Source organism: Nyctibius grandis, chromosome Z (assembly GCF_013368605.1).
Source record: "Nyctibius grandis isolate bNycGra1 chromosome Z, bNycGra1.pri, whole genome shotgun sequence".
Taxonomy (NCBI): Eukaryota; Metazoa; Chordata; class Aves; order Nyctibiiformes; family Nyctibiidae; genus Nyctibius; species Nyctibius grandis.
Genome location: NC_090695.1, coordinates 40,532,333 through 40,555,692, shown reverse-complemented (window position 1 = coordinate 40,555,692; position 23,360 = coordinate 40,532,333). Strand labels below are relative to the sequence as shown.

Below are 23,360 nucleotides of genomic sequence, written 5' to 3'. Positions count from 1 at the left end.
ATATGTATTGTATGTATGCCTGTTCCAGAACTAGGAAGTATTTTCTTGACTTCCTAGTTTTCCTAAGAGTAAAAACACAACTGCTATATACAAAAACACAGGACTCAATTTTTAGACATTCCCTCAAACATGCATCTTTATTTATGTACACCTGTTAGGCTTATTACTCCTTTCTTCATAGATATCACATTTTTAATGAATTGATGCACAAATGTGAATTTTTCTAAGAGCATGGATACCTCAACAGAATTAATGGCCTCAGAAATTTCTCTATTTGTTCATGAATTTTTCTAATACCCAAGGAGGCTGTTTTAATAAAAAATTATCTGTTTGGCTATCTTCTGATTGCACTTCAGAATTGTTGGCTTGGACTCTCAGCATACCTTTATCTGTTTTGGAGAGATGCCTACTTTCAAGTGAGAGTGTTGTGTAGTCTGCAGAAGAGTCTTTTAAGGGTGGTGTGCCAGACTATTTTTCATTCCCAGATTAAGAGGTTAAGTGGACTGGTAGACACTCAGCAGGAGCTGGGAGATGCTGCTTCTCAAAAGCAAAATGCTGCCAGTCAGCAGATTGGCAGCACTGTGCCTCTACGCACGGCAGTGGCGTCCAGCTCCCAGGGAGAGCAGAGATCAGTGGAGGCTGGAAGCAAGGAGATGCTGCCTCTCACAGGTGCATTTCTCAGGATGCTGTGATCCTTGGTGCCTGGTCCTACAGTGGTTGTACTGTGCTGCACTCAAAATTATGCTTGCATAGTAGTTCTTTTACATCTCCAGAGTACTGACCTCTGTTCTGCACATTCAGTTATGAACACTTCCTCTTAAGGAATTAGTTTTTAAGGAAGAGGTCATACCATGGGCTACTTTTTCCAGCTTCCACATCAGGATCAATTTCACTTCCCGGCAGTATTTTTTGTTCTTGGAAGCATTTAGTAATTTTAGAATAGTATTGGGGAGAATAGAGGAAATTAAATGTTGAGGCTGTAGGAGCATCCCTCCTTCTCTCTCTGTTTTATGTTTTCATGATTTGTCTTCTGCTCATAGGTGTGGGATTTCTAGCATGTTGATGCCAAATTACCTCTCCCTGGCTGCAACCCCTGTATCTCTAATTACTAAAGATCAGTGGTTCCATCCTCTGCCTTTCCTTGTCCTTCACATTTTCTTCCCTGTCCCTTGGTAAATTTTATCACTTCTATAGAGGCAGCGACTCACCCCATAGGCAGGGAGGGTTATTGGGGCATTCAGTTCCTGGGCAGGAAAACATCAGGATTCACAGGCTGGATTAAGGCAGCTTGACTTGTAAAGCAGTGAATGAATGTCCAGTCTAAACTTCGTAAAATAGTGTGAATAAATCTTGCTTCACTGGCTCAAACTGCACCTCGTAGATGGAAACTGTTTTTATTAGATGGAAGTGTGCTGGAAGCAACTTGAAAGTTTGTGGGGCTGCTGGCTGTCCTTAGATGAGTGTGTGAAGACCTCCACCTTACAATGGTTCCTACCAGTACTATTCACTCATACAGATGTGGTTTATATGTATACACACACACATACACAAATGCACGCACTTGGAGCAGGGGATGTTCTTTTAATAGTGTTAGGAAATTCTGCAGATGTCATTACGAACATGTTCATACTGGCTCTGGTTCTTGGCAGACCTAACCCTTCCGTGCTGTTGAACTGGAAAGAAAAAAGAGGTTTCATATCACTTACCCTGCTTGCAACTTGCTGACCAAGGAAAAGGAGGCACTAGCAGAAAAAAAAAAAGTGGGAATGCCCCAAGATTCTTGTGCCATGCTTTTACAGGTGCAGTTTCTACCTTGGGGCATTTTTGTCAATGACCTGAGTCCGTTTCATTCAAGGACAGCTGTCTGTTGAGCGCACTGGCTTTGCCCAGAAAATGTGGTAGAAAATTGGGCTGTGACTAGGTCAATAGCAAGTCTTAGTTGTCAGTGAAAGACCTTTTCTTTTCCATAATGGAACACGTGATTTTTTTTTTAATTATTTGACATTTTATGCAATTTTAAAAAGTAGACAAAACAAAAGGAGAACATTTCATAATGGTCTGACATGTGCACTGACAAGCACAAGTGCAATTATGGATACCTTGCAGAGTTTGGAAGAGGGAGTGTGTAGCTATCATTGCAAATGAAAGAGGAGAAACAACATGGTGCCTAGAGCGAGGGGAAATGCATTTTTAACATCACGGGACAAGAATTGAGCGTACTTCACTGCGCACCCACTACGCACTGCGCACCTGGTCTATACCTCTGCTATAGTTCACTAACTCTTAGTTTTGCTCAAGTTGTACCCATATGGTTTGTAAATGTACCTTTGCTTTTGAGCGATAAATGACACATGGCTTCTTTGGCAGCTCAAGGCTTGACTTTTCATCTTGACACCCTTGGGCATCTGGCAGATGACAGATGATAGATTTAGACAAACAGTAAAAGCTACAGAGTGCCTTGCTTGTGTGTTTATCTTAACTTTGTAACACAGCCCAAATGTTATTTAAGTATTTAAAGGAGACCATTTGGGAATGGCATTCACATACAGTAGGACAACCGATGATGTTGCTCTAATTGCTTGTTTGGTATAGTTACTAGGAAGTTTATAATTTCCTGAGCATGACTGGGTCTATTGAATTAAAGCAGGGTGTTTGGAAACAGGGAGAAAGAGGAAACCAAATGGTAGTTTAACAATAGGCAGTAAATATAATCCAGAACTTATGTACTTGACATGTTATTTTAGTAAGGTTGAATTTAGTTTGGGGGTTTGCCTTTTTTTTTTTTTAAGGCTTCCATTTGCTGTGCCACATAGCTTCTAGGACAAAATTTTTAGCATGTTTTCTAGACTGAAGGTAATGCTGCTGTTTTCTGTGAAATGCTGTGTTGTTAAATGTGCATTATTGCAGTATTTTAGAGGAGTGGGAATTCTTTCTTTGTATGTATTAGAAAATACTCTTTTCCATTATTCAGTGCACCTGGTACTGTTTTTTTTATTGCAATAATGGAGATGTTGATACTTTATATATTTGCAGGAGACATTAGTTTTGAAGAAATATTTGTTATTACTTGTTTACAAAAAAACTTAGCATGGAAAGGTAAATTTGAGTGCAAGTGGCTGTTATTTTTAAAGACCTGTCATTACTATTAAAATCTAAATTAGTGTTTATTATTTGTAAATACTACATTGCAGAATTTCTAACATCCATTGTCATGTTTTCATCATGACTACATTTTGTAGCCAAAAATGTATTCACATATCTGTTTCTGCAGCTCATTTTTCATTATTAGTACAGCAGCATAAGTATGCATCTAAAGAAATATAGACACATCCTCTGTGCAGAGAGGCTAATAATTCAAGGGTTACCCCTGCAAAATTTACACAAACTACAGCCCTACCCTGCTGTGAAAAGGTTTTCATTGCATGAGTGGGACAAATCATGTTATACTGCTGTTTGCAGACGAAACCAGCTGATGATGACAGCAAAAAAATGACAGATGGACTATTATTGATAGGATATTTTCCTGTATGCATGTTTTTGAGAATTTTTTTTTACAAAACTTTTTTTTTAAAAAGTGGAAGATAGACTTTGAGACAAAATATTAACACAGTTAGATTCCATTTTTCTCTCCTTGGATCTGTGGTTTGATTACCCTGAATTCTCATTTCTTTCTTGATTATATTGGTAGTTTACTCTGAATTTCGCATGGGGTGTCAATTTGGCCAAATGTAGTTACATAACACTGTGCTTTCGAGAAATGCATGTGAAGAAGAAAAACGTGAAATTCACCAGATAGCAGATACTTGTGAAAATTCATCAAAAAAAAAAAGTTTTTATGGAATATTTTGACATGTTCTGGAGGTAGAAGTGTGTCTGTGTGATATGCTTTTTTCTGTGTATTCTACCTGCCTATGCATATATTAACATTGTTGATGTGTGTATATAGGAGAGAAGTAGCTTTTTAAGGCAGTGTAGGACCAGACAGGAATCTGTACATGACTCTGAAACAGACATCAGAATTGACGGACAAGCCGAAAATGACCATTGAGGAGACAGAAGATGAAAGCAAATAATAGAATACTGCTGGGAAGCGTGATCTAATTGCAAGAGATGATGGGATGAAACCAAAACAAAACCAGTAAAAATCAAGCAGGATCACATCAAAAAGTAGAGAACCAGCCTATCTTTAGCTTAATCCTCCATCCCATTCCCCGTGAACATACAGAGGGCCCTCATTTCTTGCTCCCTGACCTGCTGGGATAATAAATCAGTGCATATACATGAAATAATCTTTACATTTACCCTTCCTTTCATCTGTCTTATCAAATGTTTTCAGAATGGAGAGGTAAGTAAACATACGCAAAGGGAGATGACCAGATCGTGCAATAAAGAGCAGTGGTTCGTAAACCGGTTCCATCCCAATGAAGTTGCAAAACACATCCCACTGGCTTTGGGAGGCTCTGAATCAGACCCTGCTGGCTGAAAAAAGCAGGAAGAACAAGAACCCCAAACGGAAAGGGGGTTCTGATTTGGCGAGAGTTCACAATGTGGGGAAGGAGAGCTGTAACACTTCATAAAGGTTGTCTTTAAAACAACAGAAAATGTCTCTATTTTGCATCTTTTTGTTAGTGTGGTAACTAAGATCAACTAAAGGAAGTGAAAGAAGTTGAAATAGTTACACTTCCTGGCTGGTCAGACTGATACTGTGTGGAGAATGTGGATTTCATAATGCATTTAACTTGGCACCCTGGGATTTCTGTGAAAACTAGATAATACGTTTCTGGATTTAAACGAGCAGATGACTAGGGCACTGTGATTCTGTGAACTGTGAGGGGTTTTTGTCTTACATTGATGTAGGTTCAGTTATGCTCAGCACAAAAAGGCCTAGTGAAACCCCTCTGAGCATCTGGATTAAATGAATCTTTGAATTGCTGATTGTTTAAGGTTGACCTGGTAGATGTCCAACAGCTGTCTTTATGTTTTTTGTGGTACACAGTTGCACTCTATTTAGAAAAAAAAACAAACTAACAAACTCCCCCCATGGCCAAGCAATTAATTCATGCACAGAAAGTGGTGTTTTATGCCTTATCTCTTTAATTTATCATACACAGGGGTGGGCATACCCAAAGACCAGGTAGATACTACATGACTAGTTGCAAGCAAATGAGGTATAAATGAGACTGTTAGCATAATCATAACTGAGAGCGATGTCCCATGCTTTGAGAGAATGTCATGTAAGAAAAGGTGAAACAATTTAGCTTAATCAAAGGTAAGTGTAGTCCTTTTGCAAACCTTTCTATCAGAACAGTAAAGTGCTTCCAGATAGTGAGTGCTGATAATTAATGCAGATCATACAGTTGCATGAATCTGAATTTGATTCACTGGCATGAAATATGTAAATATAAATAAGGAAAACCTAATTACCCATATATTGGTAATTCTCAGTTCCCATGTATCAGCAATACAGGTTACTGATCATATCAATGCCTATTTAAGAGTACTACTACCACAAAAAATGGTTTAATTCATTTGGAGACTATGTAACATTGGTGTTAAGTTTGGACATTAAGAAAATGTCAAGGTGAGGTTACCTATTTTAAGTCCTCATTTGAAATTGTGAATATGCCTAAGTAACTTGCCCAACTAGTCATATCTTTAAAATATCATGCTGAACTAATGCTTTAGTGTTTCATTAGAATAGATTTATAAGAATATTATGTTTTTGTCAATTTTTATTTATATATTGTGTTGTGCATTTAGCATATATAATGGACTAGGTGGGTTGGACTAGATGACCTGAGGTCCCTTGCCACCTCATGTATTCTGTGATTTATAGTGTCTGTGAAACAATGCTGCTCTGATTCACAGTATATAATGCTGCCCAAACAATACTTAGTGCCACCAGACAACCCAAGAAGAAAGAGCTGAGAGCACCCTAATAAATGAAAGGTATCATGCATTACAAAGGGTTTTAGTTTCAAGTATGGTATTTCTTTTCCTTTTCCAACCCAGTATGATGTTTCAGTGCTTCCTCTGAGTCTTCAACACCTCTTTCTTGGTACAGCTGGATAGCACAGATGCAGCGCAACAAACAGACGTTGTATAAAAGCTGTTTCTAAACCACTGTTTAGAGCTGTTCATACCACTCATTTTCTGAATTTTTCTGATGTCTGATTCTGAACTCTGGTAAATCCTGTTTTCATTTCAGATTCTTCTCAGTGAGCTAGTTTCTTTTATTGTCTTTCTCTCATCAGATGTCTTTTTTGGGGAAAAGACCTGTTTGTTAAGCAGATGAGGAGGAAAAGAACTATTAATCAAATCTTTTGTGCTATTTCCAAACAGGGACGAAGAGGCTTAGGTTCAGTCTTTGTTTGGGCATCTGGAAATGGTGGAAGAAGTCGAGACCACTGCTCCTGTGATGGCTACACCAACAGCATCTACACTATCTCCATAAGCAGCACAGCTGAAAGTGGGAAGAAGCCGTGGTATCTGGAGGAATGTGCATCCACACTAGCTACAACATACAGCAGCGGGGAATCCTACGACAGGAAAATAGTACGGTTTTTAAATTTTTTTTTATGTATATGGCTTTGTGTTTTGCGTAGTGACTTTGGGGGGAGGGAGAGAAAGAGAGCTCATTTATACTAACTAATGGTCTGCTTTAGGAAAAAATCATATGTTGGCAAGATCATGTAGCCCCAGTGTGTTACTTGGTTGGAGTCACCGTACTGCCCTTTGAAACTAGCATGGGTATCTCTGCATGTTGCAGCCTAATGCAGTGCAGGTATACCCAACTCATAGCAGGTTTTTTCCACTCACCTAGTTGCTGCCATCTCTGCGTGATGCTTTTAAAGATCCTATTGCCTTTGCCACTGAAACAGATTTCTTTCATTACCAATGTCTTGTAGCCCGTCACTAGGCCTCAGAACATATCCTCCTGTTGTTTTTAATCCAGTTATCAATAGTTTTCATATTTTACACACATGATATTAGCAGTTTTCCTACATACCTCTCTATTTTCTCAGATTTATTTTAATCCAGTATCATTCCTCTTTTACATCCAGTGATGGTCAGTTATTACTCATATTGCTGCCTATTCTGTCTAGTTGATGTATTGCAAGCAAGATTAAGCTCAGTCCTCCTCTTTCCTGTGTTGTTCCTCATCTCATTCCTAAACAACCAGCATCCATTTTCCATTATGCTCCCATCTTGGCTGGAAAATGACAAATTGTTTTAGTTCTGTTTGATAATCTATTGATACCATTAGTATTTGTATGCTGTATCCGCTTTTTCAAATTGAATGCACTCAATATACTTTCCCATATTCAATATGCTACTCCTTTTAACCTTTTAAACCCTTGTACGAGGATTAATCAGGTTTGGTGATATTGTCCTTTTCCCTGCTTATCCATTCTAGTGTATACCTTACAGATCTTAATTTCTTCCCAATCAGAAAATTTAGGGATTTTGAGGTTTTTTTTTCCTGAGATGTATTCTTAAGCACCGATCTAACATTACCTTCTTTCTGGTCCTTAGCAGATAACTCTCTTGCTGTCAGTGAAGAGTTAAAAATTCTTGCAGCTATGTTTTTCTAATACTGTCTGCCTTGTCTTTCAGGATTCTGGGATGCTGGCCATCTCTTCTTGGACTCTTCTTTAGTTTCAGATGATCTAATTTTTGTTTTAAACTTGTTCTGAGGTACTTCTTCATTCCAGTAATTTTTCTGTTCTTAACTTGCTTCTCTCCACTGAAACCTTATCTCTCTCCCTGGCATGTTTCTTGTTCTCCCTGATAAATAATAATAAAGAAAATAAATTATTCCGTCACCTAGCAGTCCTCACTTCTGTGATTAAATTCCCTCTACTGTCCTTTAAAAGACCTTCACTAACTTCTTCATGTTTAAGTGTGACTAATACAATATGAGGTGAGCAGAGGTGATTGCAGTTCCCCAGCCTGACCTCTTGCTTAGCCAAGTCTGTAGGACTTCCCTGAGTCCTGCAAATCCAGCAGTTGCTGCCAACTTGACAATACTTTTATAAATATAATCAATATTGCTTTCAAAGTTTCCAGTGACAGAAAATGCACTTAAAATCAGGGCAAATGGTTTTAATTACCCATTGCCATTAAAAAATTTCTCGTTTGCTATCTGAGCTCCTCTAGCTTCAATTTCTAGGCATTTTGTTGTGTCACAGATTTTATTGCTAGTATGAAGAGCACTCTAGCTGTCTGTCTTTTTCTCTGCCCATGTAGCCTGATCAGTTAATCCCTTTTGATAAATGAAGGTAAGCATCTTGTATCATTCTGTGTAAGACATGTTTTCTTATAAACCCTCTCCCATTTTATGATCTTTGAGCAACCAAACTGGACACACCAGTCAGGTAGTAGCAGTATCAGTGCCAAATGCACTGGAAAATGTATATCTGTGAGTGCCAACAGTTCCCCTCTTTATATACGTTAAGCCTGACTGAGACTTGTTAGCTTCACTGTCATGTAATGTGTTCATCGTTGTGTGATGCCCAACCTGCTTTCAGAGCTATTGCTTCTCTTCTTCGGAGGTGGTGGTCCAAGGACAGATATGAGGGTAGTTATGTTCTCTTTATTGCACCATTTACCACTGGCTGTACTGGTTTAGTACTCAATCCAGACCAGCCCTCATCATCACTTTCTCTCTCTCCAAAGTTTCTCAGACTGCAAAATTGATCAGAAGGTGCTGGTGTTTTCTTCCAGGTCTTTAATACAAGCTTTATGTCATACTAAGGCCAAGAACCGAATTGTAGAAGGTTTGATACAAACAAGGCATATATAACATTTCTCTGCTTCTAAGTATACATCTGATTTCTTATGTATGCTTACATTTTGAGACCTTGTAATTATCCCGTTTTAAACCTATGTATTGTGAATCATGTACATTTTTAGTCTATTAAATTTAAGTAATTTTTAATTTTTTTAACGTGCAGTATGACATGTGTCTTGTAGAATCCTGACTATACTACTTTCAACCAAAGTGATGGCCAGAAAAAAATTACTGCAGCACTTTGGCAAGCTCTCTTTTCCAGCATCTTGTGTTATACACCATTAAATATATTACTAGTTCATTAATTTATTAATAATTAGTTTAAATCCTGTATCAACTTTTTTACACTAGATAAAAACTTGGCAAATAGATGAAATTAGTAGGACAATACTGCTTACCCTTCAAGAATATTGACACTGTGTAGGTTTTCTTTCAATCTTCTGGAAGTTCTCCACTGTTCAAAGACTTGCTAAAATCAACAGTACAGTCTAACATGTTCCCTTTCCAGCTCATGTAAAAGTCTTTCATGCTTCCAAACTTTCTGATTTAAACTTGCTATTTAAAAAAGCTATAAATAGGAAGATGATTTATCGTCTTTGTATGCTCTGAAAACGTCATTTAGACTTTTTTTCCAAAAGGAATATTCAGTGAAATAGCCATTTATTATACACTGATATTAACTATTGTATTATTTCTGGACACTTAAAACAATATTGGTTTGGGGGTTCTTTTCCTTCTAATATATTTGAAAATAAACCGTCGCTATACTTTATTCTGTTCTTGTAGGCTTCACCATTTGACCTTTGTCTTTCCTTACCACCTCTATGGACCTTCTATCTTCTAATTTTTATTCATCGCTATCCACTTCATCTTTTATTCACTTTTGTTTATTTATTACTTCTTGCACCTGTCAATACTTATTTTGTTGACCAATATATCCTTGCTCATTTTTTAAAAATCTATTAAAATGTCTGTATGTTTCTAGTCCTTATTTGTAGTTTTCTCCTTAACTGATTTAATCTTTGTGCATTCCTCTAATCTTTTAATAGCTGTAGTTTTCTTGATGATTGTCCATTTAATAGCTGTAGTCTTTCTTGATGATTGCCATTATTTCCAATTAGCATGAACTTTCTGCTTTTACAGAATTACTATTTCAGTAAGAGACCACTGCTTATTTCTGACGTGTCACTCCCTTATGACTTACACTAGCATCAAAAACACCTGGAGGTGATCTCAATTTTATTGTTAAAGACTTTATTATGAACCACGAGAACAGATAATTTTTTAGTTTACTGAAGTATAGTACCCATCACTTCTAGAATTTATGCACTGTGCTAATACTTGCGGGTTTATATTTTATTGTAAGATTTTTGAAAGGTATACTTTACAAAGAAGAGATTAATTATTATATATAGAATGAACTTACATTGTCCCATAATTAGGGAAATAATGAAGAGATTTTATGTAAACATTATGGAAAAGATTTAAAGATATGCCTCTTTAAAAATGTCCTTAATGTGGAGTCTACATTGGAGATGTAGATGTAGATGACGAGGTGTTTTACAAGCGGCTGTCAGAAGCTGCCCAGTCGCCGGCCCTTGTACTCGTGGGCGACTTCAACTTGCCGGATGTCTGCTGGAAATACAACATGGCAGAGGGGAAGCAATCTAGGAAGTTCCTCGAATGTGTGGAGGACAACTTCCTCATGCAAGTGGTAAATGAGCCCACTAGAGGAGGGGCCCTGCTTGACCTGTTGTTTGTGAACAGGGAGGGACTAGTGGGAGATGATGTGAGGGTCGGTGGCCGTCTTGGGAATAACGACCATGAAATGTTAGAGTTTTCGATAGTGAGGGAAGTAAGGAGGGGCAAGAGCAGAACTTCTGCCTTAGGTTTCCGGTGCGCAGACTTTAGCTTGTTTAAGAGGTTGGTGGACCAAGTCCCTTGGGAGTCGGTCCTGAAGGGCAAAGGAGTCCAGGAAGGCTGGACATGCTTCAAAAGGGAATTGCTAAATATTCAGGAACAGGCTGTCCGGGTGTGTAGGAAGACAAGCCGTCGGGGAAGAAGACCGGCCTGGTTAAACATAGGCTAGAACTTAAGGGAAAAAAGAGAGCCTACTTGCTCTGGAAGAAGGGTCGGGTAACTTGGGAGGTCTATAGGGACGTTGCCAGGTCGTATAGGGAGAAGATTAGAAGGGCCAAAGCTCAATTAGAGCTTGATTTGGCTGCTACGGTCAAAGACAACAAAAAAAGATTCTACAAATACATTAACAGCAAAAGGAGGGTCAAGGAGAGCCTCCACCACTTGCTGAATGAGGAGGGTAGTGTAGTGTCAGGGGATGAGGAAAAGGCAGAGGTGCTCAATGCCTTCTTTGCCTCGGTCTTTAATGTCAAGACCAGTTGTCCTCAGGAGACTCGGCCCCCAGAGCCTGAAGTTAGGGACGGGGGGCTGTGTGAACCCCCCGTAATCCAGGAGAAGATGGTTAGTGACCTGCTGTGCCAGTTGGACACCCACAAGGCTATGGGCCCGGATGGGATTCACCCCAGAGTAATGAAGGAACTGGCAGATGAACTTGCCAAACCACTCTCTATTATCTACCAGCAGTCCTGATTAACTGGAGAAGTTCCAGCTGACGGGAAATTAGCAAATGTAACGCCCATCTATAAGAAGGGTCGGAAGGATGATCCAGGGAACTATAGGCCTGTCAGCCTGACCTCGGTGCCAGGCAAGGTGATGGAACAGATCACCCTGAGTGCCGTTACACGGCACATGCAGGACAACGGGGGCATCGGGGCCAGCCAACATAGATTCATGAAAGGCAGGTCCTGCTTGACCAACCTGATCTCCTTCTATGACAAAGTGACCCGCTTAGTAGATGAGGGCAGGGCTGTGGATGTAGTCTATCTAGACTTCAGTAAGGCATTTGACACTGTCTCCCACAGCATCCTCCTAGACAAAGTGGCTGCCTGGGGCTTGGATGGGTGGACTCTTCGATGGGTTAAAAACTGGCTGGATGGCCGAGCCCAGAGAGTGGTGGTGAATGGGGCAAAGTCCAACTGGCGGCCAATCACTAGCAGTGTTCCCCAGGGCTCAGTTCTGGGGCCGGTGCTGTTCAATATGTTTATAGATGATCTAGACGTAGGGATTGAGTGCACCCTCAGCAAATTTGCAGATGACATCAAGCTGGGTGGGAGTGTCGATCTGCTGGAGGGTAGGAAAGCCCTACAGAGGGATCTGGACAGGTTAGATAGATGGGCCGAGACCTGTTAACAGCATGAGGTTCAACAAGAACAAGTGCCAGGTCTTACACTTTGGCCACAACAACCCCCTGCAGCGCTACAGGCTGGGGGAAGAGTGATTGGAAAGCGGCCCGGCAGAAAGAGACCTGGGGGTGCTGATCGACAGCTGCCTAAACATGAGCCATCAGTGTGCCCAGGTGGCCAAGAAGGCCAATGGCATCCTGGCCTCTATTAAGAATAGTGTAGCCAGCCGGTCTAGGGAAGTGATCGTCCCTCTGTACTCGGCACTGGTGAGGCCGCACCTTGAGTACTGTGTCCAGTTGTGGGCCCCGCACTTCAAGAAAGATGTTGAGGTGTTGGAGCGAGTCCAGAGGAGGGCGACCAAGCTGCTGAAGGGTCTGGAGGATATGACCTACGAGGAACGGCTTAGGGAGCTGGGGTTGTTTAGCCTGGAGAAGAGGAGGCTCAGAGGTGACCTTATTGCAGTCTACAACTACCTGAAGGGAGGTTGTAGTGAAGTGGGAGTCGGCCTCTTCTCCCAGGCACCTAGCAATAGGACAAGAGGACACAGCCTCAAGCTTCGCCAGGGGAGGTTCAGGTTGGACATTAGGAAGAATTTCTTTTCAGAAAGGGTCATTAGACATTGGAATGGGCTGCCCAGGGAAGTGGTGGAGTCACCATCTCTGGATGTGTTTAAGAAAAGACTGGACATGGCACTCAGTGCCGTGGTCTAGTTGACGTGGTGGTGTCAGGGCAATGATGGGATTCGATGATCCCTGAGGTCTCTTCCAACCTGATTGATTCTGTGATTCTGTGAGATCTGAAACAGGCTATCAGAGATAAGTAAAAATAACTTTTAATTGAAATCCATCAATTCTGTAAGCACTGATTGCTTTACTAATCAAATCCTCCATTCTTTTGGGAGCAATCCAGCTGCATATGCCATTTTTAGATTATTCCTACAGGATGCATCATTTTGCACAGTGAATGTTAAAAGCATAAGCATACTGATGAGCCATAAGAATTAATGCAAGTCTGTTGATCCTTTGTTTACCAGAACTTAATTTACCCTTGACTCTTGTGCAAACAACTTTGATGCTGCATGTGCCGTAAGATTCACTGATCTCAAATGCTTGAATATCAGATCATAAATATTCCCTTCAAGACTCTTCCTGTACTGTATTATCAATTGGCTTCTGAAACACACAACCTGTCTGAGGGTGTTTTTCTACTGGTACTTGGCATTTAAAGCCAGGCAAGCCTGTTCCCCCTTCAGACACCTTCAGTAACAAAGCAGAAGAGTGTACAGTAGATGCAGTCAATAGCTTTCTGTTTGTGTTGTGTGTAAACAAGTTATCCCCACAGGGATAACAACTACATGCTTCTGTTATGCTATAGCCCAGTGAGAAATGACATGAAATTGTGAAGCCAGCTTTTCAAACCGAATGTTAAGCAGTCCTTTCAACACACACATGTGTGAAGACACGGACATTGCTGTCACCTGTGTGACTGTCTTGCTCATAGCCTGATTTTGAGAGCAATAATGATTGTATTGCTATTCTCTTCTCCAACTTGTCTACTAAAATCCAGTCCTTCTAAAGACCTATCAAACCTTATTTACCTTGGAAAGAAGTCTTGTTTGAAGCAAGAACTGAACTAAAGACAGAACTGAAAATTTTGAGGACAAAGTTTTTCAAGTGCTATAAAATGCTAGAAGAGTCTACAATAAAGATGATGTATATTTGTTTTAATTGTTGTACCACATATCCTTTTCTCTGGATCATATCTCACATTTTTATTTAGATGCTGCTCCTTTTGAGTCAGATTGTCTTTATATCTTTCCACAAAAAGCTTAGAGCTTGAAGTAAGTTTAAAGGGAAAAATAACTATAGCAGAAGAATAGAAAGATTATTATTAAATTTACATTCTCCAAATTCTATTACGCGTATAAATTTATATGAAATATACAAACTAGCTCAGAAGGCCTCAACTTCATGCCATAACTTGCAAAGAGCAGTAATATTTGATCAAGGCATATGGTGATTTGGTTTGTTGGAGTGAGACTTCTATATTCAAAACAGGAAACAAAAATAGTACTACAGTAAATCAGGAAGAAGTGACCTGGAATGGGGTTTACAATCAAAATCAAATTAAGTCATTCTTATTTTTTGTTTTGTAACTCAGAAAAAACTCCAATATCATGTGAGATTCTGAAATGTTGTAGTACATAAATACATATCCGTGGTTAAGGGACAGTGAACGGTTACAACTTTATAGTGTCATGTTCCACAGTTCCTTCATATTTTTCCTTGCAGTTCTTCAGTTTAATATCTTTTTTTTTTCTTTTCTGTTTTTCTATCCAATATGTGTAGAATGTATTGTAAGGCAGATGAACAAATGGTAACCAAATGTTAGGCACTCATTGTGTGGACTAAAAATTCTTATAAACATGTTTTGGTTTCAATATGGACTAATAGAAACACTCACACATTTATAACTACAAAAAAAGACTTTTTTTTTTCTCTTGTCATAACTGTGCATTTTTGTAATTGCTTGTTACAAATATAGGACGTAACAATTTTAGAAGGCTTTCTAGTCTGGAGGCTTTTTTCAGTCTTATACAATGATAGTTTAAGAACATAATTTCATCTACACAACTCTGTTTTCCATATGGAGCTTTTTTTACTGACTTTGAACTAAAGTAAATGGAAGCAAACACACACTGATATTACCATCTTGCATGAGTTCCTTGTTGCTCAAGGAAGGTACTCCAGGTTTGCATGGCTTTATGTTGTACCAAATGTTATTGCAGTAACTGTTAGCCCATTATGGACCAAGTTTACAACCTTTGGATGTATTAACATGCCCAAAGCATACAAACATTTCACAGATGCAGCTGGATATATGCCTTTTACATAGACTCTTAGAGAAAAGAACTAGAATTACTTTTAGGTGTTTTCAAGACCAGCTGCAAAGTGCCGGCATAGGTATAGGCATAGAAACTCACGCTCTGGGACAACAGCAAATCAACAATAGGTAAAGACCGTAAAAATATACTTCTTTATAGAGGTTATCTCTCATAACAGGTGAGTGCAGAAGTATTGGCTAATAACATACAGTTGTTAAGGTATTTTTTCCTATTATTCTCTTCTCTGCTATTTTGAATACTCTAAAACAATGCTGGAAGATAGCTTCCCCACTCCAGACTGTGGAGCTACGAAAGGTTAAGCGTCATATAATATAGTTATCTATATGGGCCTTTCATTTACCAATCATGTTGCACAAATGCATTGTGTTTCCTTTGAATTCCTTTCTCAGATTATTTCTTAAAGCACTAAGGAATTTACATATGAAAGTCCCTCACAGATATAATTTATAAACCTATTACATGACTTACCTTCTGGAAATAACCTCTCTACTTACTGTTCCACCTATTTCATTGTTTTCTAAAAAAATGCCAATTCATCTGCTGAGTTTCTTTCTCTTCTAAGATATATTTCTGCCTTGCTGACTAGCTTCTGCTCTAAGCAGAACTTAAAACAAAACCAAAAAAAACACATCTCCTGCCAGTTCTTAAAACACAAACAATAACCTGCTCTGGTTCAGAAACTCTTTCAGGGTATCAAGGTACACACAACAGGGCACCTTCCATTTTGGGTAGATACAGATACACAAAGGATGTGAGAAGGAACAGCAGATTTTTGTTAAACCCTTGTCACTTCTAGGGACACAGGTTCACAGAAATTAACATATCTTGGAGAACTGTAGCACAAGATAAAAAATGGCTCAATCAGTTCAGAAAGCTTGTGTCATGAAATATGAAATAGCAAGAAATGTAGAGGCTTGGGAGAGGAAGAGTGAGCATGTTCTCTGCTAGGGAATCCCATTTTGACCTTAGTCATTAACCTCCCAATCAGTGAAATTATGGAAAGATTGATGACGAAGCCTTCGTAATGACTGTACAGAAATGACATCTCCTTAATTCTTCAGAGCAAGTTTCTTCTATAAAACTATTGCAGTGTGTCTAGAGTTTTTTCTTTAATAAATGTGTGGATTTTCTGAAAGCTGTTGGACTTCTGCATATGGCAGGTATTAAAGTGCATTGTGGTGATTCGTATCATTTTTGTCTGCCTTTTGTCAGGGTGTCTGTCCTAGGTTGCTAATTTCATGTTGAATAATCTAGGCCAGTACCAGAAACATTGTAATTGTCTTCAGTCATATCTAATTGATTCAAAAGATTTAGAAGTAGATATAACTCATAGCCCTAGAAATATTGCATGGACTTCTCTTGGACAGTCTGATCAGCATTTTCATAAATCAGCAGTTATTACAAAGGTACTTGAAGAGTACAAACATGTTGTACTCAACAAAAGATTCAAAAATTTCTCCTTCTCTCCACCCTATTGATGAGAATGACGGCTAATATACACTTATGACAGCTTCATGGTGCTGCCAAATACCGCATCCTTTTATTGTGATTAGTGATGTTGCCCTCGTGGTTCAGGAATTTGAGGCACCATTTTTCTTCTTGAAACTTGCTCGCCTGTTGGTGGTCCTGTACTCTTTTTTTCTCAGGGTAGACATGACATTTCTCTGACAGTGAATCCATAGTGCTGAAAAACATACCTCAGATCTTGGACGTAATTTACACCTAAACATCTCAGCTTCTGTCAGTAACTTTCCTTTGAAATAGCTTAAATGGGATTTCCATTTAGGAAGCTTTCCCTGCACATTTACTGCTGAAATATTGGCTGAGTGAAAGAGTAATAAGGGTCTGTAGTTCAAACTGCTGCCACAACGTCCGCTTAGAACATGAGAGACAACATTGCCAAATAAAGAGGTGTCATGGTTTATTGTGCTTGATATCTGTAGCTACAGGACAATAAAAACACTCTGGAAGCATGTTCTTAAGAGGATGAGAAACACAGATAGCACAATGCTATCTGTGCCACAGTATTGAGAGAGGCTGTCACTTAAGGAAAAGCTGCTATGAGGGCACTTCTGTCTGCCTGAGCTCCTGTAGGCTTTGCTACCCTTTGGTCCTCTGAGAAAAACACCTGCTGCACCACTTTTTTTGCAGGGGACAAGGTACCAGGCTACAAAAGAGTCAAGCATGTATTAGTCCCTTTTTCTGCCCTCTGTTTTTCCTGGCCTCCCTTCCACTCCTCACACAGCACTGACCAGTGTTTTTCCAAATGGGATACCTGAATCTTGTATGTCTATATTTGGGTGTATGTCATCCTGTAGTCCTTGGACATGTTAAACCCACCTGCAAAATCACTAATTGCATTTGCACATATAGGCAACGTAGTGTTGGGGCTGTTCCTGCTGCAGTTTCATCTTTTAATATTTTCAGGGTATTTATGGAATTTACATGCATACAGGTTATTCCAACACTATTAATTTTCATTGTCGAAATTAATTCACAGTTAATAGGAGAGAAGGCAAGAGATAAAGAAATTATATGAACTTTTTATTTATGGTGTTCAACTTTTAGCTGATGAGAGATAGAAGAAATTATTTAACAAGGTGTGCATTTATGAAGGATATTAAATACTAGGGAAAAAAAGGTTCTTTCTAGACTTCATTATTCAAGAAATCCTACCTTTGTAAGTTCACTAATTTAAGGATATGACATTACAAATGCCTTAATCCATCTTTTTCAACTCCGAGAAGCTTCCGTTTTGTTCCACTTGCTCACTACTTGCTTTCAACAATCATCTCCTGGATGCTGTTCTATTTCTATGCTGATCCTTTTCTATTAGAAGTCTTTTGTGTTAGCTTGCATATGCTTATGTTGTGAGAACTTTCAACAGCCTTCTACAAATTGTGTAATACATATACTACTGAATGGCTAATTCAAATGTGTGAAACCTATACCTCCTACATGCAATTGCTTGTATTCTGCCCAGATGGGATGTAGCTATTTTTTCAGATCATATTTTGTGTATCTTCCAGTTTCAAAGCTAGACAGGCATTTTTACATGCCCTGTGCTTTTTTGTGATTTTTCAGTCCTCTGATCCTCTCCTTCTCCCATCTTTGTGCATATCCACGTTACAAATGAGGTACGATACTAGTGAATTAGAGGAAATGGAGACACAATAATTCTGTACACTTAGATAAGAAGCTGTGTAAGAAACTTCTTTGCCCCTCAGGCAGACATTTTATCTCTTACAGTGACTGAATCTCAGGGATGAGCTGAAATCATAGAATCATAGAATCATAGAATGGTTTGGGGTTTGACGTCACAGGTCTTTCACTCTGCTCAAGAAGAGCATAGATTAGAATCACTTTAGATTAACATTGCCTGAATGAAGCAGAATTTAGAACAAAAACATTTTTGTGTGTGATTTACTGTCTTACAGAAAGAATCTACCTAAAATTCATTATGGGATAGAAACATCCTAACACTACGTAGGAGACTGTGCCTTTAGTTGGTATTGCACATTACAGTTTATACATCCACTTAGACTACATATAAAAATATGTGGCAGCATATAATTAAGCAATACATAACAATTTAAAGCTGCAAGTAACTAATTGGCTGGTGATGTCTAGGCCCAATTTGTGATTACATCAGGATTTTCCAATGAAATGTTGCTTAATTTCATGTGGATTATTGCATAAGGCATGAAGGAAGGATTAAACACGGTACTTAGCATGAGCCCAACTGTATTCTGTTCTGTCACATACTTCCAGTGTGACTTCAGGCAACCTAATTAACCTCCCCATACCTCTTCTATATTCTCTAAAATGGGCATAACCAGTCTGTATATAGGGAGCCTTGTAAGATTTAGTTCATTCCTTTTTGTAAAGCACTTTGAGATTCTTGGATGGAAAGTGCTCTATAAATGCAAATAGAAAGGCAGAGTTCTAACTATGCAGTTTTAAAACCCTCTGCATGTTTTTATAATTTAGAAGTCTTTTTGTTGATCATGCCATGAAAAAACTGGAGACTAACTTCTGTTTTCAGTGCAATACAGAGAACGCTTCTCCAAGTTCACAAGTGACTTCAGCTCAGAACATCTAATGTCACGTATTCAGACACTTTTTTTTTCTTTTCCTTGCAATGAAAGAAGGAAATACCCTCCACGTACATGTGACTCATTCAAGCAAATGAAACCTGTTCTGATTTCTGAAGGTTTGTTCTAAATTTCACACATTCAATTTCTTCCAGATCACCACAGACCTGAGGCAGCGTTGCACAGACAGCCATACTGGAACCTCAGCCTCTGCACCTATGGCTGCAGGCATCATTGCACTGGCACTGGAAGCAAAGTAAGATCTGAGTTATACTCTGGAAAAAAAAAAAAAGAAATTAAGCCTATGGAAAGATCTTTCTCACTCATCCAACACCTTTATCCAGGGATCTCAAAGTGCTTTGGAAACTTTATTGTAGTAATTCACAGTACCCTTCCAAGGGCAGGAAAGATCTGTGTGCTTATTTCAAATGCAGGCAAGCTGACTCTGTGGAAATGACAAAAGAGTACTCAGTGTTGAAATAAGTTGAAACGGTGTTGAGCGCAAGTAATTTCTGCTAAATGATGTATAGCGTCCTCACAATGTCTTACAGTACCCGCACAGTGCTACCCAGATCTGCTGTACCTTGCAAGCTGCTGTAGGTCACCTCTTGCATTCATCAGGCTCCTTTTAGTGGTGTCCGTTCTTGAATGCTGAAGAAAGTTTTGGGACAGCGTTAGGCTACCATGAGCAGAAATTAATATAGTATGAAAAATAAAAATTCTAAACTGCTGCATGCTGACACAAGTCTGTTTTTTCTAATGGGTTAAGTTCCTCAGCTGGAAAACCATGGATAGTGTAGCTCCACAGTCCTTTTAGCTTTAGCTCACGAAAGTTTCTGTCTTACAAGCATTTTCTCAACTGCAGGATTTTTTTCCTTATGTCTAATATATATCTTTAATGTGCTTCATGAAGCAGTAGAAATACTGGATATTTGTCAGGTAAATCTGTATTTCAAAACCTTTTGCATTACTTTGTGCTGCATTGGATAATATTTACAGGTCTAAGGTGGAATGCTCTACCCAAATCCTGCTTTAAATCAAATGTTTCTAAGTGCTAGGAGATTGATTCTATTAAATTCTGAAAAAAACCAGTTTCCTCTGGGGGCAGCCAGTTCCTTTGAAGGAAGTAAAAAATTTGCACACAATAGTAATTTCAAATTGTATGTAATTCATAGCAGCAAAATTATGTTTCCATCTTTAATGTTCCTTTTTTGAAGAAACCATGGGCCAATATTCAACACAGAATACTTTTTTGCTGTTGAGTTATAGTCATGAGAACAAGAGTTAGTAATTGAAGAGCTGACATAATCTTAAGTAGTGCAGCACTTGTATCATTATAAATAGATTTTCTTAATGCGGTCATTAGAAACAAAGGTATTTTGAAAAGTTAATATAATGCTATTGTTTAAAAAAAATCTTTTTAATCTCCTGATCTCAGTTTTAAAATCCTTCAGTTCATTCTAAACAATCTGCACATGCAGATAAAATTGCACGTGTGTAAATTTCATTCTGCTAAAAGTCTTTCTAATTATTTCTTCATGAACAGAGGTTGCTTGTAATTTATTTTTTGCATTTTATATGATATTTTGTGTGCATTTTCTAACAAATGATTGTTGTATTTGAAAGTTTTAAAGAGTTATAACACACGTTACCTACAACCAAGCTATTGCCGATTGTGACATCTTAAAACACACTGAGAAGCTTACACTTTACACAACCTCTTTTCTCAGTCAGCTTTGGTGACTATACCAATGGGAAATCCATGTTAGTGCCCATGGACTTCTATTTTTTCTCCAAATTAATACTTGCTATGATAGGAACAAAGACAAGTCTATATTAAAGCTTCAGATACGGTGATGGAGACAAAATGTGCCAGTGACTAAAGATCCTGTCACTTTTTTGCATTTGTAGTACTCTGTTGCATGTTGCTAACAAGAGATTCAGAGTGAAAATGTATTGATTTTGCCTCCTTCCAGATTCTATTCAGTTTCAGTATACGGAGGGTTCTTAACTTATTTCTAAATCTTAGCCTGTGTATTTGAATAGATCCAAAGGAATTATATTAATAATGTCATAAATGTGGTTTTATTCATTTGTATTGCATCCACTAACTTTTTTCTCCTATGTGTACTTAAAATGAATTTTCTGAACACAGCCATGAAAGAAAAAAGAAAGAAAAAGAAAAAAGAAGGAAACTAGGGAGAGAAATATTTCCAAGTTTCCCATGCTGTTTTTTCCCCTAAATTAATCCAGTCCTAGGGCTGGAGAAACCTTTGGTCTTGTGAAGTTACAGATTATGAAGTAAGGCCTTTAATATTACAAGGAGATCATATAATAATATATTAAATTTTAATGTATGGGATTTGTTTGTATGAAATCTATTCAGATTATTTTATGCAGTTTCTGAATGCTAATTCTTATTTATTTATCTGACTTGAAAATTCAGGTTGTGTTTTTCACCTGTGATACCTGCCAAGTTAGGTGATCCTACATAAATGCTAGGAATTAAAGTATGTAAGAAGAAGTTTGGAAGCCATCTGAAGTATTTTCTCCAATACTTTTAAAATACATGTCGTGTAAAGGACACATGATATTGTGGCTTATTGTAAGGGCTTACTGGAACTAGTTGGCATTCAAACAGAGTTTGCGTTTACATAGATTCTTCCTTAGGTTCCATATTAGTGCCTGTGCTAATAGCACTAGTGTTGATATGAGATTTTTTAAAAAGACTAGTTGGAAAGGGGTTTTGCAAGATTAATTATGCTCTTCATACAGCAAGCTGCTAAAAATTGGTGCACTTAGTCCTGAACAATTCTTGAATATGTCTGTAATAATGTATAGTTTCATTCCACTTTGTGCTGGAAAACACAACAAATTATACCATGGAAGGGTTTTGAGCCTATGAAGTCGGTTTTCCCCAGTAGCCAAGTTCTGTTCCTGGGAGACATCAGGAGGTGAACAGAGCACTAGTCTGGCCTGCATATGAGTTAGACCAGCCAAGAGGTTGCTTCAACTCACACGCAAAGGTACATTAAACCAATGGAAAATGAGCAAGGCAGATTTCCACTCCAATCTGACATTTTCTGTCTTTGATAAGCCCCATATGGTAGGACTGGCAAATAGCTGATGGAGGACCTGTAGGCAGCACTGGTGAGGCTGCATCTTGAATACTGTGTTCAGTATTGGGCCCCTCACTACAAGAAAGACATTGAGGTGCTGGACCAAGTCCAAAGAAGGGCAACAAACCTGGTGAAGGGTCTGGAGAACAAGTCTTATGAAGAGCAGCTGAGGGAACTGGGATTGTTCAGTCTGGAGAAAGGAGGCTCAGGGAAGACCTTATGGCTCTCTGCAACTACCTGAAAGGAGGTTGTAGCGAGGTGGGTGTAGGTCTCTTCTCCCAGGTAACAAGTAATAAGGACAAGAGGAAACGGCCTTAAGTTGTGCCAGGGGAGGTTTAGATGGGGTATCAGGAAAAATTTCTTCACCAAAAGGGTTGTCAACCATTGGAACAGGCTGCCCAGGAAAGTGGTTGAGTGACCATCCCTGGAGGTGTTTAAAAGATGTGTAGACGTGATGCTTAGGGACATGGCTTAATGGTGGACTTGGCAGTGCTACATTAACAGTTGGACTTGGTGATCTTAAGGGTTTTTTCCAACCAAACTGATTCCAGGGTTCTATGACCTCTTACCTGCCGGCTGGTTTGAACCACAGAATCACAGAATCACAGAATGTTAGGGATTGGAAGGGACCTCAAAAGATCATCTAGTCCAATCCCCCTGCCGGAGCAGGATTGCCTAGACCATATCACACAGGAACGCATCCAGGCGGGTTTTGAATGTCTCCAGAGAAGGAGACTCCACAACCTCTCTGGGCAGCCTGTTCCAGTGTTCAGTCACCCTCACCGTAAAGAAGTTTTTCCTCATATTTATGTGGAACCTCCTGTGCTCCGGCTTGCACCCATTGCCCCTTGTCCTGTCAAGGGATGTCACGGAGAAGAGCCTGGCTCCATCCTCATGACACTTGCCCTTTACATATTTATAAACATTAATGAGGTCACCCCTCAGTCTCGTCTTCTCTAAGCTAAAGAGACCCAGCTCCCTCAGCCTCTCCTCATAAGGGACTCTCTCTAGCAGTTCCCTGTCCTTCTTGAACTGAGGGGCCCAGAAGACAGAATATTCCAGATGCGGCCTCACCAGGGCAGAGTAGAGGGGGAGGAGAACCTCTCTTGACCTGCTAACCACACCCCTTCTAATACACCCCAGGATGCCATTGGCCTTCTTGGCCACAAGGGCACACTGCTGGCTCAT

At 39.1% G+C, this 23,360-nt stretch overlaps 1 protein-coding gene across 2 annotated transcripts in view; it reads left to right on the top strand.

Moving 5' to 3' along the window:
• Window positions 1–23,360, top strand: part of PCSK5 (proprotein convertase subtilisin/kexin type 5) — a 259,149-nt gene that overhangs the window by 120,033 nt on the left and 115,756 nt on the right. For both annotated transcript variants that reach the window (XM_068422259.1, XM_068422260.1), the window contains exons 8-9: window positions 6,343–6,555; window positions 19,209–19,309. In XM_068422259.1, the coding sequence (XP_068278360.1) occupies window positions 6,343–6,555; window positions 19,209–19,309 (314 nt within the window). The remainder of the gene's footprint in view (window positions 1–6,342; window positions 6,556–19,208; window positions 19,310–23,360) is intronic.